Here is a 19,149-nt window from a genome sequence, read left to right on the forward strand (position 1 = left end):
TTTAGAATTTGCCAATAAATTGCTACACCCAGCCCACTAGAATAATTGACCACCAGGCAAACTCAATACCTACAATTACTTCTGTGGTTGGAGTGGAGTACAAGAGCTAAAATTGGAACCTTAAACTCCTACTGTGAAGGTACATAAAGTTGGATTTCCAAACCTAAAAGCACTGCAGATTATTAGAAAATCAAAGCATCAAACCAACTCAGGATGCAATAACTGCAACATTATAATACAAGAAGTACAAAGAATCAGGACAATAAAATCCCACCAAAAATTGTAAATTCATCAGAAATAGCCCCCAATTAGACTGTTTTAATTGAAATGCCTGACAAAGATTTCAAAAAATTTATTTTATCTATACTCAAAAGAATCAAAGGACTTAAAGAAGAAAACAAACTCTTGAAAATATTCCAACAGTACACAGGAAACCAGCTTCATAAAATAAGGAGGTCATTACAAGACATGAGTAAGGAAATAGAAATACTGAAGAAAAACCAGGCAGAAACTCCAGCTCTGAAAAATACAAACAGTCAAATAAAAAACTCTGTGGAAAGTCTCACCAGTAGAATGGATAAAGAAGACAATAGAATATCTAAACTAGAAGACCAGGTAGCAGATCTAATACAGTACAACAGAGGCAAGACAAGCTAATAGCAAGGTATGAATGGGAATTTCAAGATATCTAGGACACTATGAAAAGATCAAACATAAGAATTCAGGGTATATACAAGCACATCTGCATGCGCATAGGTCTCTTGCTGCAGACAAATGCCAGTCTGCCTTATGTGGGTGACTGGGGAACTGAACCCCTGTGCTGGCAGGTGTTCCAAACAAGTGCCTTGAGCCATTGAGCCATCTCTCCAGTCCCTATTTCAATTTTTAATTTTTTTTAATTTTTTTTTGAGGTAGAGTCTCCCTCTAGCCCAGGCTGACCTGAAATTCACTATGTAGTCTCAGGGTGGCCTTGAACTCACGGCAATCCTCCTACCTCTGCCTCCCGAGTGCTGGGATTAAAGGCGTGCGCCACCATGCCCATGCCCAGCCCTATTTCAATTTTTAATAAAGAAACTTTGACACACACACACACACACACCAAAAAAAAAAAAGAATTCAGGGTATAGTAGAAGGAGAAGAATTTCAATCCAGAGGCTTAGTAGGTGTTTTCAACTAAATCATAAAAGAATTTTTTCCCCCAAATTAGGAAAGAAATGCCAATGCAATAGGAAGCTGTAAGAACACCAAGCAGACAAAACCTAGAAAGAACTTTTCCTTGACATGTTAGAGTTAAACAACTAAAGATGCAAACCAAAGAAAATGTATTGAAATCAGTTAGAAAAAGGCAAGCCCATCAGAATAACAACAGATTACTCAACACAAACTTTAAAAGGCAGAAGGGCTTGGAATGATGTATTCCAAGTTCTGAAAGACAACAACTGTCAATCAAGATTACCCTCCAAAGCTATCTATCCAAACTGACAGAGAAATAAGGACATACCATGACAAAAAAACAGTCTTAAGGTATTTATGACAACTGAGCCAGCTCTACAGAAAATACTTGAAGGAATCCTTCATGCTGAAGAGAAAGCAAAACACACACATGAGGAAATAGGAAAAAATAAACCATACTCAAATAACAGTTAAAACAAGTGAGTAAAGGGAAAACAGGAAGCACTACAAACCAAGAAGAATGGAGAGAATAAATACCCACCTTTCAATAATAATTCTTAATATCAATGGCCCAACCAAAAGACACAGGCTTGCAGACTGGATTAAAAGGCAGGATTCTTATGACTTCCCATGCCATAGGCTTTTAACCAGGTTTTCAGTACCAGGCATGTATTCCCTCCCATGGAGCAGGCCTCCAGTTCAATTAGAGAGTGGGTGCTTTCCCCAATAACAGACATGCCAATATTATATCTGTTGGCTCATTTGGACTGGCTGCTCAACTAAGGTTTGCAGTGCCTTGTTTATCTCTGCTAATGATGTCTCTCTCCCATAGGGCTGCATGTAGCATAGGTTTTCCCAGCTTTCTGTCAGCTGGTCCACAGGGAAGAGGTTTTCAGTTGGGCTCCAGCTTGATTTCTCAGTGTTCTGCAGCCTTAGTATATGGAGTCTTCAACAACAGGGTCTTAACATCTATTTCTCTACCTGCAAATCCTTAAATCCATTTTGAAATGCAAAAGACCTAGAACAACTAATGCAAACTGGAGCAAGAAGAACAAATATGGGGGACTCTTACTATCCTATATCAAGAAGGCTTAGAACCCATTATTTTGTAGTCTAACTTAAAAAGTTTTTCAGAAAGATGACTTGTGAAATGACAGTGGTAAAGATAATATAAGGATAAACATAAATATTTACATGGAATAAGCTGAAAAATAGGCAGGATCCTGCCATTTGTTGCCTCCAGGAAATTCATGTCACAATAAAAGATAGATACTCTCTTAGGGCAAAAGGTTGGAAAACAATATTCCAAGAAAATGGGCCTAGGAAACAAGCAGGGTTTGCTATCCTAATATCTGACAATATAGACTTCAAACCAACGTTAGTGAGGAAAGATAAAGAAGGTCACTTTATACTGATTAAAGGAACACTCCAACAGGACATTACAATCCTAAACATATATGTACCTAACAAGGGACTCCCAGTTTCATCAAATAAACACTATTAGACTTAAAGCCACAGATAACACCAAACACAACTGTAGTGGGTGACTTCAATACCCTACTCTCATCAATTGACAGGTTATCCCAGCAAAAAATAAACAGAGAGACATCTGGATTAAATGATGTCAAGGAACAAATGGACCTAAAAGATATCTATAGGACATTCTATCCAGATGCTGCAGAATATGCATTTTTCTCAGCAGCACATGGAACATTCTTTCATATTTGAAGGGCTGAAACTTATTAGGATCATTTTCAGTCAGTCTTTATGTTTAGTTCTTGAAACAGTAATTCTGTTTCTGCTATGTGCTCACAAACTTGTGTTAGCTTGTTTCCTTACATGGTTCATTATTTCTGAGAAGAGCAGATCTCTTCACCAAGCAGACAGGCAGGTGTCCTGAAGAAAGGGGTCTTACGTCAAAGTCGGCCACCTTTCTTAGAGTTCCTACAACCTTTTCCAGTACTGGACAAGGTTTAATAGTTAATTTCCTAGCATGGGTCTTTTACTTAAGATAGAATTCAGGTAAGTATCTTAACCACTGAGCCACCTCTCCAGTGCAAGGCAGAGGTCAATTTTCAATTATTCATACATAAAATAGGCCTTGGGATCTGACTGTGGGGCCTTAATTCGCTCTTGATCCCTCAAGAGTAGTCTAACTTTATTTCACAACCCCAGGACAGATAGTAGTGCTGAAATGATTTCATTAACAGAATAACTTTTCCAGGTTCCTTTTTTCACCTTGAGAGTGCAGTTCTAATTACTTAAGAGGCCTGCAGATTCCACATGCTGCCCCACACAGGCAAAATCACAACCTCAGACATAGCTCTAGTTCAGGCATTCTAACAATGAATCTACAGTTAAGCTTTAATTCCCACCGCCGACTTTAGTTTCCAAACCCCTTACCATGCACAGCAATGTAGAGTTTCCTCTCCTTACATTCACAAACAGCAATGTGGTATGCTTATTAATTGTGCCTTCTTTTTAAAGAACAAAATTTAATCTAGTCCTGGCCTGGATATATGTATGGTGGTTAGGTGGCTCCTTGTGTCACATCAGGCTCTCATAAGGATGAAGAGCCTGTATGGCTCTATAATAGGTCCCCACAGGTTATATCTATCTATCTTATTCCTCATTACTCTAAAAGATCGAGATCAATTTCACTTTGTAAAATAGAAATTTGAGGTCCACAGAGCTAAAACAGATTAGGGTCATGGAGTAGGGAAGAGATAACACTCGGATTCATACTTAATTCTCAAAGGCTGTTTGATTTGGGGGCAAAGTAAAGATAAGAAGCATTAAAGACATAATATTCCTCCATGCCTTGGCAAAATGTATTAGTATAAAATACTATAGCATATAAAAATATCTTGACTGCATACTTACTACCATCTCATACTTTTGTCTATTTGCTATCAATCATCAGGAAACTTGGAGAGGCTACAAAGAAGGACCACACAATGTGTCCATATATTTTATGCAATTAAATTTTTTGCATATGTGTGCATGGTATGAGTTTTTGTATATACATATGCATAAGTATGTGGGCACACATGTGTGTGCTGGTGTATATGTTTGGGTATGTGAACTAATGCATGTGGAAGCCAGAGGTCAATGTCGGGGTCTTCCTCAATTACTCTCCACTTTATTGTTTCAGACACAGTCTTCTACTAAATCTAGAGTTCCTCGGTTCAGCTAGGCTAGCTAACAGAACCCCAGGGATCTTCTACCTGAATCAGATAAACATATAAAACCAGCATCATTATCAAATCTATTGATCTTTCAAACATCCTAGCAGTTCTCCTGGAAGCAAAAAGAGAAAATAAACACTTCCTACTTAAGAAATAATTTCAAATTCTGTGAGTGGATTATTTTTAAAAGCTATTAATAGCAAGGGGGGAAAAAAAAAAACTATTTCTCAGAGAAATAGAAAGTAAATGTGTCCGGGAAAGAGAAATGGCTCAGCAGTTAAGGCACTTGTCTGCAAAGCCTAATGATTTGTGTTTGATTTCCCAGGATCCAAGTAAAGCCAGAAGCACAAAGTGACATACGCATCTGAAATCTGTTTAATTTGGCTAGAGGCCCTGATGTGCCCATTCCCTCCCTCCCTCTCTCTCTCCCTCTGTCTCCCTCTCTCTCTCTCTTTCTCTCTCGCCTTTCTCTGCTTGCAAATAAATAAACTAAAACACATTTTAAAAATAAAAAGTACACCATGGGATATATTTTATAATCATGAAAAATGTTAATAAAAATTTAAAAAAAAAGAAAAGATAAAAAAATAAAAAAAATAAAAAATAAAAAAATAAAAATAAAAATAAAAAGTACAGTGTCACCATTGCTCGAGTTCATATGGTTGTTTGGTTGTGTTTTTGTTTTGCTTTATTAAATAAGGCAGTGCTCTGTGGCCCAGGCTGGCTTCAACCTATCAATCCTCCAGTCTCAGCTCTCCCGGTGCTGGGACTATGTCTGCCAGAATATTCAGCTTTAAGCCTCTTATATCTAATACAGATAAATAAGAACTTGAAGAAGAAAATGAAAATGAAAACAAACTATTTATAACTTATCAACTGAAAAGTATTCGAGAGAACACTGTTTAGCAAATCAATCTGAGAAAAGTAAATACCCATATATGGAAGAATGAATAAAACTAACTTCTTGGGCTGGAGAGATGGCTTAGCAGTTAAGTACTTGCCCGTGAAGCCTAAGGACCCTGGTTCGAGGCTCAATTCCCCAGGACCCATGTAAACCAGATGCACAAGGTGGTGCACGCATCTGGAGTTCGTTTGCAGTGGCTGGAGGCCCTGGTACACCCATTCTCTACCCACCTCTCTCCCCCCCCACCCTCTGTCTCTGTCTCTGCCTTCTCTCTGCCTCTTTCTCTCTCTGTCTGTCACTCTCAAATAAATAAATAAAAATAAACAAAAAAACTAAATTCTTATCTCTCACCATGTACAAAACTCAAATTAAGCTGGGTATGGTGACACATACCTTTAATCCCAGCACTAGGGAGGCAGAGGTAGGTGGATCACCATAAATTTGAGGCCACACTGAGACTACAGAGTGAATTCCAGGTCAACCAGGTCAAGAGTGAGCCTTTACCTCAAAAAAACAAAACAAAAATAATTCAAATCAAAATAGCTGATAATATTAATGAAATATTTGAAATTCTGAAATTATCAGAAGAAACTGGCATAAGAAAAGGACTGTGAGTAAAACTCCAATAGCTCAAGACATTACAGCAGGAAGTGGCAAATGGAATTCATGCAACTTAACTGTCTGCACAGAAGAGGAAACAATAAGAAGAATGAAGAGACAGCCAATAGAATGGGAGAGAAACTTTGCTAGCTATTCATTAGGCAGGGAATTAATATTCATAATATATCAAGAACTCAAAAAACTTAAACATCAATGGAACAAAATATTCAATATATAAATTAATCAAAATGATAATATTGAAAAGATGTAAACCTTGCTAATAAATATACACAAAAATGTTTAATATCTTTGTACATAAAGGGAGGTAATATCCAAACTACAGAGAGTCATCTAAACAGAGTGAGAATGGCTATCATTAAGAAAACAAGCAACAAATTCTAACAATGATGCCACACAAAAGAAGCCTTAAATACCATTGGAAGAAATGTATAATGCAGCCATGATGAAAATCAGTATGGAGGGTCCTGTAAAAGCTACCAATGGAACTATCTTAGGATTCAGTAGACCACTCCTGGTTACCCACGCAAATGAATAGAATTCAGAGTACGAGAGAGATATCTGCACTCCCACTCTTCACCGTGGAGCTACTCACAGCGATCGATTTAAGCAGTCAGCTCAAGTACCCAACAATGGAAAAGAGATAAAGGAAATCACACACACACGCACGCACGCACTCACTCACATGTGCAGATATATGTGTGTGTATATATATATATATGTGTGTGTGTGTATATATATATGTATATATATATATATATATATATGTATATATGTAGAGAGAGAGAGAGAAAGAGAGAGAAAGGAGTATAGAAAGCTACTTATATATGCACCCAACAGAGTATTATTTATTCAACCATAAAGAAGAACAAGATAATGCCAATAGAAGAAAAATGGATAGAACTGAGGACCATTACATTAAGAGAAATCAGCCAGGTTCTGAAAGATATATATTTGTTCTCATATATGAAATGTATACTACAAAAAATCAAAGGTGGTCCTTTAGAACCACTTGGAAGGGGAAGCAGAAGGAGAAAAAGTGAAGGGGGTTAAAATTATTAAAGTACATTGTATACATGAATGAAAATTTCATGATGAAGCATCATGTTGTACAAAATGGGGTAATAATAAAACTTGGGAAATAACATTATAAATTTCAGTAAAATTCAGTAAAAATTATATTAATTTGAAAAGATTTATTCATGGAATTTATCTGCTCAAAAAATGCTGAGTGAAACAGTATCATGCATAAGCCTCTGTGCACCACTAATATAAATAAAACATGAGAGATGACTTAGTATTTAAGGCACTTGCCTACAAACCCAAAGGACCCATGTTCAATTCCCAATACCTATGTAAGGCAGATGCACAAGGTGGCACATGCATCTGGAGTTTGTTTGCAGTGGTTGGAGGTGCTGACACACCTGTTCTCTCTCTCTGTCTATCCGCCTCTTTCTTCACCTCTCAAATAAATAAAATAAATTAATATAATATAAAATACATAAATAATGCTGACCATATGAAGTCCTTATCTTAGATGCTTTAGATTATCTCAGGTATTTTCTTGTGTTTCTCCTCCTAGGAATTCTCTGATTAAAAAATGCTTCACTTCTGAGAGTGAAAATGACATAGTATAGGAAATTATGCTTCCATGTACTCTTCTTCTTCAAAAATTATGTAAAAACAAGACTTTAGAAACTTGATCAAACATTTCCTATAAATGAAAACTTGATGGCCTACTTCATCCTGGAAACAACCTCTGGAAGAAGCGCAGCCGTGGGGGCTCCCTGGTCCGAAACAACTCACTGGGAGTGACGTAACGGTAGGAAGAAAATTCATCAGGAATGAAACCGAATCACGTCATAATATGTTTCACTGACCAACATGACCGTAAACAAAAGAAACTGTTTTCAGACCTATAGAATTCCAAAAAGCATCACACCAACGCTATTTGTGGTCAGAGAAAGGTGCGATGAAAGAGGATTCTTTCCTTCGACTACCTGTATGTACCTAATGAAGAAACAGCACACATTTGAACCTGTGTTTGACCTCAGAAGACACCGAGTTCTCCTACCACATTAGGAACATGGATGAACTTCATCACACACCTATCTTGTTATTTCATTTACCTACAGTCCTTCTTCTGACAAGTCCGTCACATTATTTCCATATAGTTCACCAAATATCTCTGTTTAGAAAAATTATATACGGGTCTGATTATATAATAAAAGCATCAATAAGGCTTAAGTTACTGTATAATAAAGTTAGAACTACTCCAGGGAAGGGTGATAAATGTTTCTTCTTACCAAGAGCAGGTCTTTTCAAAGACACATAATGGTCATTGATCATTAACCAACTTTGTGAAAGTGCCCTGTGATACAACTCTCTAATACTGAAGTGATGGATGAGAGGCCAGATAGTAATTAACTCTAAGAACACTCATTAGATAAAACATTGCTAATGGGAAAGACGAAATCAGAGAGCTCAGTGTGTAGGAGAGCAAAGTGAACCCCACATCCATTTAAATTCATTCAAATGATAAGAAAAACTTATACAAATTGAAGGGGTTTACAATCAAAAGTTGAACCAAAAACAATGGCCAACACACACAGGAGGAGGTATAGGAAGAAAATCTATTTTCATGTTTCAATTATATAATTGTTTCAATATTCTTAATTATGTATTATAAGGTAGCACATTACATGTATGTAATAAATAGTTCATTTGCTTATATGTTTTTACCCCTAAGAGTTAAATAATATGAATACTTAACTAAAGGCATTAAACATGTGAAATCTAAAACTTTATTGGAAACTTTTGAAAATAAAATCATTATCCTGAACTATAAAATTTTATGCTGGAAAGCAATGTTAGAATAGGGAGTTTTCATTTAAAAACATGATATGAAATAAATAGTTCACTTTCTTTTTTGTCTTAACAACTTTTACGTATCTAAAATTCTTTGTCAAAAAAGACCAGCATTAACCTAGTAGGTTTACACATTCTCTTCACTCCAAACAAGACCTTTCCTTGGGTGCATTTTCTCTAGCAGGCATATGACCAAGGTGAAGACTGCTACTCTATTGCAATAAGCAGCCCACAGCTGGCCTCTCTCAAAGAGACCTGTAGCTTAAATAGATGCATAAGGAATATTGCAAACTTTACACCTGAAACTTATCTCACAGTTATCCTTACATAATACTGTTACAAAAAGAAAAAAGAAAAAACTCGTGTGCTGGGCATGGTGGTCCCTTTAATCCCAGCACTCAGGAGGCAAAGGTAGGAGGACAGTAGTGAGTTCAAGGCCACCCTGAGACTACCAAGTGAATTCCAGGTCAGCCTGGGCTAGAGCGAGACTTACCTTAAAAAATCAAAAAAGAAAAAACTCCAAGTGCAAATTTAATTGGACAGTATTGTAAAATATAGAAATTGTAATATCCAAGAAGTAAAATGTCACAATATATTTTAATTTTAAACATTATAGTTATTCTAGAAATTTTAATATTTCATGTTAGAAGACACAAGTAGCATATAGATGTACATGAAAATTTTATCTAATTTACCATTCTCAGTGATTGCTACATAAATAATAAATTATATTTAAAATATTTTAACAAAATTGTTTCTATACCTGTCATATGTACATTTGGTTTGAGGGGTATTGACATTTTTAAAGGTTACCTAAAAAATTTTACAAAAGTCATCTCTCTTTTGTAAAAACAGCCCAAATCCCATATAAGGATTTGAAACTTGTACTATAAAGTTATAGGTTCTGGTTGTTTTGTTGTCTTAAAAAAATCACATATTCACTCAAAATGAATTCAAATAATATGAATAAGTAAAGCAAAAAATGTATTTCTGAAATTCAAAACAAACTCTTGCTCTAGTCAACCTCCTGTGCCTTTCAAGTCCCCAAAGTTCTCGGAAGAGAAAAATGATTTTTAAAAGTACTGTTTATTTTACCAGACATGGTGGCACACACCTTTAATCCCAGCACTTGGGATGCACAGAAAGGAGGAGCGCTGTGAGTTCAAGGCTTCCCTGAGACTACATAGTGAATTCCAGGCCAGCCTGGGCTAGAGGAAGACCCAACCATGGAAAAAAAAAAAAAAGTACTATTTGTTTTAAATAAACTTTGTTAATGAATAATTCCCACAGCATAAAATATGACCATTTACATGTTTTTGGAAATCACTTTAAAACTATGGCTAACCTTGGGCAAAATCTCATAAGATACCCATGTTTAGCTTGGGTACATAACAATGCTGGAAAATGGCATTAAGTATTACAAATATATATATAAGTTGGACAGACATAAAAAGAGAAAATCAATATTAGTTTTACCTATACCTACTGAAGAATATTTTAATTAAAGTGACACTGAGGAGGAAATAAAATAACATTTTTTAACATTCACACATTCAAATTCTATTTTTTTTTCTTTTGACATTACCTGTCCCAGTCCATGCTGAATGACCATCAGTAAGTGTAATAACAAAACCAGATCCTAGTGTTTTCTCCCAGGACACTTGTAGAAAATGAACTATGCTGGGCTCTGAAGCAAGACAGATTCTGCTTACTGTTTTCTCCATCTCTGGTTATCTGTAATGGAAGAATAAAAATAAAATTTTAAAGGAAGCTATAATTATCAAATGATAATGCTTTCCATACTGGCCGTTCAGCTATACAAACGTCACACAAATGAACAAAGCCAAATGTTATGCACTAGCTATCTACTGAATTCAGTAAATCATAGTTTTATGTAATAAAGATTCATGATTTCTACAGATGAGAAATGCAGAAACACATAAATGGTGATGACTGGCCCATGTAATACCGCTAAATAAAAATTACCATCCCAACAAAACAGAGTAAGTTTTACCTTTCCCTTTCCCCAAGAGAAGCTCTTTTTCTACAATAAAAGGTCAAATGACATGTAAATGATCTGGAAGAGGTCCCAGGACAGGAATGTGACTGTTCGACAGTTAGGACGCATGCAACCAGGAACCCTAGTTGCTGTCTAGAGAGGGTGCATTGATACTGCACTTGAGCCGAGCCAAAAGGCCAAGAAGTGATAATAAAGCCCATGTGAACATGAAAGGAACGTGCAAGGCCCCAAGTGAAACTACCGGGGAACCAGGGAGACGAGCAAGAGCGCAGCTTCCTTGATGAGCCTGACAAGCAGCGCCAGGGTGAAGGAGACAGACCCTGCGGACACTCACACCTACCAAAGCAGAGACCCAGAGGCTCCTAAGAGCTCATCACTGAAGTAGACATCACCCAACATAGCTCAGGGAATTTTGTGGAAGAGGGGACAGAAAGACTGTAAGAGCCACAGGTGAAGACGTCATGTCCAGAGGCATCCCTTCCCTCCAAAAATAACTGACTGCTGCTCCCACAAGGCATAACCCACAACCCCATGGGGAATACCAGCAACCCGAGGACGGCCCCCTGTGGAATGGGGGTGGGGAGGAGGAAAAAGAGGGTACCAACACATGATGTATCCATAGGAAATATGTTGCTAATAATAATAAATAAGTTTTTAAAAGTATAAAAACAAAGTAAAAAAGAGTGAATCACAGGAAAAGTTTAGAAGATCACTGTTTCCTTTTCAAAGGAAACAGTGTTCAGGTTCATGACATAAACACAGAGCACCAATAGAGGGGTAAATAACAGAGAAAAGTTTTATCAAATGATCACAATCTGAGATCAGTAACCTTTTTATTCATTTCTAAAATTGTGGCATTAGACGTGTGTGGTGGTTTCAATAGATGCCCCCAGTATATTCAGTGTGTTACTGGCTTGTACTTTGGATGTGCGGCCACCTGGCTGGAGACGGTGTCACTGGGTGGATCTTATACTATGCTAGTGGGTGTGAAATTCCAGTCTCAAGATATGCACAGTGCCTATAACCTGGAGTTCCTGAAGTGTGCTATGCTGTGCTGTGTGGCTTTTGGCTTTTGGATTTTAGGCTTCTCTCTCTCTGCTTGAACCTGTGAAAGCAGGCCAACTTCTGCAATTCTGGAACTCCCCCTGGATCTGTAAGCTTCAATAAATATCCCTTCCTCCATAACTGTGCCTGGTTTGGAAGTTCATCACAGCGAACCTGAAACTGTCTGCTACAAGATGAGACCGACTCAGTGGGAAAGAACTCATACCTAGTACTGAGAGCCAAGTCAGAATCCCATGGATAGGAAATGCATAGACCCCAGAGAGAACCTCCACTGCTCTTAGACTAAGCAGAGTGGGTAAACATATCTTTTTGTTTTGTTTTGTTTTGTTTTTCAAGGTAGGGTTTCACTCTAGCTCACTTTGACCTGGAATTCACTATGTAATCTCAGGGTGGCCTAGAACTCTCAGTAATCCTCATACCTCTGCCTCCCAAGTGCTGGGATTAAAGGCATGTGCCAGTACACCCGCTTGGTACACATATCAAAAAGTCTCTGAGAATAAGCACACCAGGAACTCTTAACCCATGTGAACATACGTGCCACTTTGTGCATCTAATTTTATGTGGGTACTAAGGAATGAAACCCATGCCCTCAGGCTTTGCAAGCAAGTGCCTTGAACCACTAGGAATCCTTCCTGTCGTCTTCAATTCTTTGCACAGTCATTACTCTTTCCATTTTGTCATAGATCTTCAACACCTCCCTTTGTTTTATTCCCCAGGATCTGATGTCTTGAGCTCCTGTAGACAGCTCTTCTGTGCTAGTGTGGGAAACTTAGGGGAGTTTCTTATGTTTACGTTGCACCCAGGAATGTTACAAATTTCAGTTGTGGATCTTACATTCTTACATGGACAGTTGTGTCTTCTCTTAATAAATCTAGCTTCCCTCTTACAAAAAGAAAAAGAAAGAGAGAAAGAAAGAAAGAAAGAAAGAAAGAAAGAAAGAAAGAAGGGAGGGAGGGAGGGAGGGAGGGAGGGAGGGAGGGAAAAGAAAAGAAAAGAAAAGAAAAGAAAAGAAAAGAAAAGAAAAGAAAAGAAAAGAAAAGAAAAGAAAAGAAAAGAAAAGAAAAGAAAAGAAAGAAAAGAAAAGAAAAGAAGAAGAGAAAAGAAAAAAAGGAGGAAAGAAAAAGAAAAAGAAAAAGAAAAAAGGTCTCTCAAATAACTACGTGTTATCCTTTAAATCCAAGCTGTTCTCACTCTTGGTTGAAGAATTTGTTTTATTTGATAGATGGCAGAGAAAACTCGGGACACCCAAGATCCATCACTGCAAGAAAAGATAGCTGACTGCCTACCATGAGACAAAGTAAATCTACCCTATCATCCAGGGCTCAGAAGACAGTGCAGAGAAAGTGCGGACAAGAGAATTGCTCTCATTGCTCGCCTGGAACCAGCTCCAGGGAGATAGGGACAGACACTGTAATCACTCAAAACTCATCAAAGGGCTGGAGAGATGGCTTAGCAGTTAAGGCACTTCGCTGCAAAGCCTAAGGACTCATGTTTGACTCTCCAGATCCCGCAGTAGCCTGATGCACAAAGGTGAGGCAAGTGCAAGGTTTCACATGTTCACAAGGGGATGCAAGCAGCTGGATTGCAGTGGCTAAGGTGCCAATTCTCTGTCTCCCTCTCTCTGTTTCTCTCTCTCTCTCTCTCCCTAAAGTAAAAAGTAAATAAATATTTTTAAAAATCCAAAGGACCCAGGTTCAATTCCCCAGGATGCATTTAAGCCAAATGCACAATATGGCACATGCATCTGGAGTTCATTTGCAATAGCTGGAGGCCCTGATGTGCCCATTTTCTATCTCTATATGCATCTCTCTCTCTCTAAAAGAACAAAGGAATCAAGAAAAAATTCCAAAAACAAGCCGGGCGTGGTGGTGCACACCTTTAATCCCAGCACTCGGGAGGAAGAGGTAGAAGGATCGCCATGAGTTCAAGGCCACCCTGAGACTCCATAGTGAATTCCAGGTCAGCCTGGGCTAGAGTGAGACCCTACCTCGAAAAAAAAAAAAAATCCAAAAACAGAAAACAAATATCTACAATTAGGAGTAATACTTCTCCAAAGTGATAAATTAGCAATGATAGTAATTTCTACATGAAGATTATGTGGAACAATGCTCTTCCTAAAGAAAATACTGTAAAATAATAATTGTACACCCCTCAAACATGCGAAAGAATTTTAAATATTTAAATTTGAATACCTGACATAACTACTAAATATACTTTAAATTTTTCACTTGGCAGAAATTATTTCCTACCATGAGGTCACTTTCTATAGATGTGATTTCAGAAATGCTTTATCCCTTTGTGAATACTTAATTGTAGAATAATTACTACACTTAACATATAGCAAATTATTCACCTACTATGTGTGACGGTTTATACTTATTGTCAACTGGTAGGAATTAAGAGTCACAGGCATTATGTAGACTAGCCCTGTGCACGTTATGTGAGAGATTCTCTTGATTAGATTAATTAAAGTGGGAAGGCCACCTTAACTGTGGAAGGCGCTGCTTCATGAGTGGAGTTCTTGGACTGTATAAAAAGGAGAGAGCTGGCTGAGCAGCAACATTGACCACGCTCGGCTTCCTCACTGCGGAAGAAATGACGAGCTCTGCTTCAAGCTCCTGCTGCCTTAAATGAAGCTAAAATAAACCTTTCTTCTCTTAAGTGGACTTTTTGTCAGGTATGTTGTCCCAGAAAGGAGAAAGTAATTGACACTCTTTATCAAAGGATGGTTTTATCACACTTTGCTGTTCTGGCCTGAACATGCTTTTTCAGTCTTCATAATATAACAAGGCCCAGATGAAAATTCAAATCTCTATATATTGCTTATCTTATGGTTACAAATTCCATTTTTTTTAATTTAATGAAGTTACATTCATAAATTTCTGGAATTATTTCCTGAACTACTGTAACCCTTTTCAGAAAACCCTTGCTTATGCTTTTATTCTTGAAGCATTTTCCTTTATTTACCTCTAATAGATTCAGACTTGTAGGTCTTACACAAGGTCTTTGATCCATTTTGAAAACATGTTTCTGTAGGGTGAGAGGTATACATCTGTTTTCATTCTTTCACAATTGAAAACCCAATTTTCCAAGCACCATGTGTTAAAGGAGCTATTTTTAATGCAATGCAAGTTTTTTGAATCTTTGTAAAAGCTCAGGTGGCTGTGTCCTAAGTAAGCATAGTTGTAAGTCCTCCAGTGTGATAATGGATCCATTTTGTTTCTGCCAGAACCATACTGATTTTTTTACTGTGCATCTGTTGAAATCAGGTATTTTGATATAACCATCATTGTTCCTTTTGCTCACAATTGCTTTGGCTATTTAAGCATTCTGTGTTTCGATAAAAGTTTTAGATTTTTTTTTTCCTATTTCTGAAAAGAATATCAGTGGAATTACATTAAATCTGTACATTGTTTTTGGTAGCATGGCCATTTTCACAATATTAATCCAATTGGTTCATGAACATCTTGGGTCTTTATGATTTCTTTCCTCGGTATTTAAAATTTTCATAGGATCACACTAAGGTTTGTTTTTTTTTTTTCTTTTGAGACAGGGTCTCCTGTTTCCTAGGGTAGCCTCACACTCACTATGGAGATGAGGTTGACCTTGGACATGTGATCATCTCCACTTCCTGAGTGCTAGGAATATGGACATGCATTATCACACTTGATTTTCTATGGTACTTAGAATCAAACTTAAGATTAAATGCATGATACATAAACACTCTACCAACTGAATTATACCCCCAGCCCTAGATCACATAAATTTGGTAGGTCCAAAACTTAATTTGGGAGCAGGGGGTGAAAAATATGGAAAATACAATTTAATATCATTTTTTACTTCCATGGCCTTACACACAAACATACAATGATGGACACACACAGCTGCACACAAAGAGATGATTTCTTCTCAACGGTTTCTTACGGGCCATGGCTGTTGCTGGCATGAGTGGTGTGAAAGCAAAATGGTGCCCTCTGCACTCACTGGGAAACAGCAGATAGCTTCACTGCTTTTTCAGACTATACTTAGGACTACTGACAAATTTCTAACTATAGAAGCAAATTCATTAAAATTCAGTATTCCACATGCCTGTCAGTCACTCTTTCCCACTAACATGAATTGCTTAGAGACAGCTTGGGATCAGCTAAGTTCCTTTTAGAACTGTCTAAATTATTCATATTTCAACTACTTTCCAATTTTCTTATTATGTCTACACATCATAAAATTAAATGATTTTAAAAGAATCTATTACTTTAGTGTTTATATTTGAGATCTGGTTGGTACCCATGAACGATATCTAAGCAAAAAACATATTAACCTCATGTTACAACTCAGTATCCAGTAAGCATTCTTTGCCTCGGGGGTCTCAGAGAAACTTCCTTTCAATTGTCTTAGTTTGCTAATAACATAGTATTGAACTATCTTTTAAACTACTTCACTCTTTTACTACCTGAGATTGCCCACTCTCATCAAATAGCAAATACAAATGATCTAAGAATCTAGCATAGAAACAGAAATAAAATGACAATGACCTAGAATGTGTATTTAAGATTCAGTAAGAAGGAATGAGCCACCCTTTGCTGCTACCAGCCTTGTAAATGGAAGTAGCCATAATATTTTTGCCCGGAAACTGCTGGCAAGAAATAAACGGACTTCTCTGCAGAGGGCCTGGTTGACTGGGGTTATAAGGGAGCCTGTGTTTTGTTTGTGAAGGGCAGTAAAGGTCACACTAGTATCAGCACCTCTCCCAGTCAGAGCCAGGGATCTGAGAAGAGCCTGCAGGTGGAAACAGTTGGGTCTCACCCCGATTTGTACATGAGTAGCTTTATTGAGAGCTCAGAACAGTTGAGAATTCAGAAGCTTATCTTCAGTACTTTGTGTCTTTGATACTTGGCCTCTCTCTTAGAAGAGAAATAAGTTGTTGGCTGGTATGCAATTGATGTGATCTTGGCCTGAACAAATACCATTCACAGTTGCTTCTGAATAAACAAGACGCTTTTTAAATCAGTTTACAAAGAGTTTTGTATGTCCTTTTGGATGCTGATAAGAAGCAGCAGCACAGAAGGCAATTCTTAGGTCCGCTCAAGTCAGTCACAACACGGCATCGTTGGCGACACCACGCTGAGCTCGAGCTGCTTTACTTTCCTTTACAGACAGTCGGCCTCTTTCCAAGTGACTTGGACTGCAGGTGTTCAAAGTTCTGCTGCTCTGCCAAGCAGTTGTACTTACACATGAGAGGGAGCTAAATGCATGTTTCTACTGAAGCAATTAACGTAAGTGTTCCCTTGTTGAGAAAAGTAGGCTGATACCTAAATGAAGTGCAGAGTAAAGATTAGCACACAGCACAAGCTGTTAATCATCTATTAGATTCCTGGTCATATTATTTTGTTGGACCTCATTTAAAAAAAAAAAAAAAAAAACAGGAAATGAAGTAAATATAAGTACAAACCAAAAGTATGGTCATGACCTCATGACCAATGTATTTTCTTTAAATCTTGCATTAAAAATAAATAAATTAGGAATGGAGAGATGGCTTAGCGGTTAAGCACTTGCCTATGAAGCCTAAGGACCCCGGTTCAAGGCTGGACTCCTCAGGACCCACGTTAGCCAGATGCACAAGGGGGCGCACATGTCGAGTTCATTTGCAGTGGCTGGAGGCCCATTAGCTATTTATCTCTATCTGCCTCTTTCTCTCTCTGTCACTCTCAAATAAATAAATAAATAATGCTTTAAAAAATAAATAAATTAGACATAGGAAGATAAGTAACAGTTAGTAAAAAAAAAAAAAAGGAAAGGAAAATGAATCCACAATTAACAAGTTACTTTTTGTTTTTTTTGTACTTGTTTGTTTTTTGTTTTTGAGATAAGGTTTCATTTTAGCCCAGGCTGACCTGGAATTCACTCTGCATTCTCAGGGTAGTCTCGAATTAATGATGATACTCTGACCTCTGCCTCCTGATTGCTGGGATGAAAGGCATGCACCACCAAGCCCCACTAAATTACTTACTTTTAATATGACAACAAGTTACTAAAAATAAATGCAAGCAAAAGGCATATTACATATTTGTTTAAAATTTTAATCACCGAGTATTTATTTTTAACACAATTCCTACATTGGATTAGTTTTTAGTTAATAGTTTATTTCTGGAATTTCATGTCCACCTTCTGGTTAGTTTTACTAGTGATAAATTAAAGTCAGAGAGAGTACGGGTTCACAGCAGGTCCTGCTGCCACTGCAAATGAACTCCGTGTGAACACACCACTTTGCGCATCTAGCTTACGTGGTACCGGCAAATTGAACCTGTGTGCCAGGCTTTGCCAGCAAGCGTCTTTAACCACTGAACTATCTCTCTAGACCAAGACATTCCTAAAGATCAAAACTCAACTGACTTTAAAAATTCCAAATAAACAAAAATAACAAGCAACCATTTCATTAAAAAGTATCCTAAAATATTGTCAAGTAAGAATTTTCTAAGCTTTTAGGGGGAAAATAATTTGTAACACTATGGAAAAGCTTTTTGATCCTATCAAGATTAACTCCATTCTAATAATTTACAAGATGAGAGTAAAGTAACCACCTACCTGGGTTTGTCTGGGCTTTTTCACTCTTAAAACAGAACAGTGCCCCTAATGTACTACAATCATGACTAATCTTGCTCTATAACTTGCAAAATATAGCTGCTGTTCATGGAAGATACTAGACTTGACTTAATGATAGTTCAAGAATAGAAAACTAGGTCTATAGAGTGAGTGTGAAAACTAAAGCTCCTCCTTAGTGGCGGCATGTCTGCTGTCAGTCACGCCTCATGTCGAAAGGGTCAGTGGCCGTCCTTCATCATGTTCACATTATTTGTTGATTATTTCCTCTGCTTCTTTTATAAGCATGACTAATAATTCATTTCAATGTATTTAAATTATATTTTCTCTCCTTTTTTTGTTTGTTTTTATTTATTTATTTTTTTTTTTTTGCTTTTATCCCCTGAAACAGGTATGACAATGCAATAAAATGTCAACTCTAGAAATTTCTCCTACAGAATCTAAGACCTAAATCCAAAATGCCCTTAAAATTGAGCCTGGCATTTCAAGAACTTGACTTCCTTCATGTTCATCAAATGGACACCGTCAATTAAAAATCAAGTAAAATCACTGCCAAAAATGGGAATATACTTCCTATGGATACTTTAGTTATAACTGCCGTGTGATGTAGGAATGACAACAGAACCAGAGAGAGACAAAATGGTTCTGAAATACTTCATTAACTAGACACCAGTCATTTTTCAATGAGAACTTAGTAATTATAATTTATTAAGTTT

General features: G+C 37.2%; 1 protein-coding gene across 4 annotated transcripts in view; it reads right to left on the reverse strand.

Moving 5' to 3' along the window:
- The window catches only part of Xrcc4 (X-ray repair cross complementing 4), a 195,754-nt gene that overhangs the window by 152,646 nt on the left and 23,959 nt on the right, over positions 1 to 19,149 (reverse strand). For 3 of the 4 annotated variants that reach the window (XM_045133526.1, XM_045133525.1, XM_045133524.1), the window contains exon 2: positions 10,337 to 10,485. In XM_045133526.1, the coding sequence (XP_044989461.1) occupies positions 10,337 to 10,475 (139 nt within the window). In that variant the 5' untranslated portion in view covers positions 10,476 to 10,485. Of the gene's footprint in view, positions 1 to 10,336; positions 10,486 to 16,639; positions 16,659 to 19,149 lie in introns of those variants that run through there. The other variant, XM_045133527.1, reaches the window with a different exon arrangement.

The sequence above is a fragment of the Jaculus jaculus genome, chromosome 14 (assembly GCF_020740685.1).
Source record: "Jaculus jaculus isolate mJacJac1 chromosome 14, mJacJac1.mat.Y.cur, whole genome shotgun sequence".
NCBI classification, from domain to species: domain Eukaryota; kingdom Metazoa; phylum Chordata; class Mammalia; order Rodentia; family Dipodidae; genus Jaculus; species Jaculus jaculus.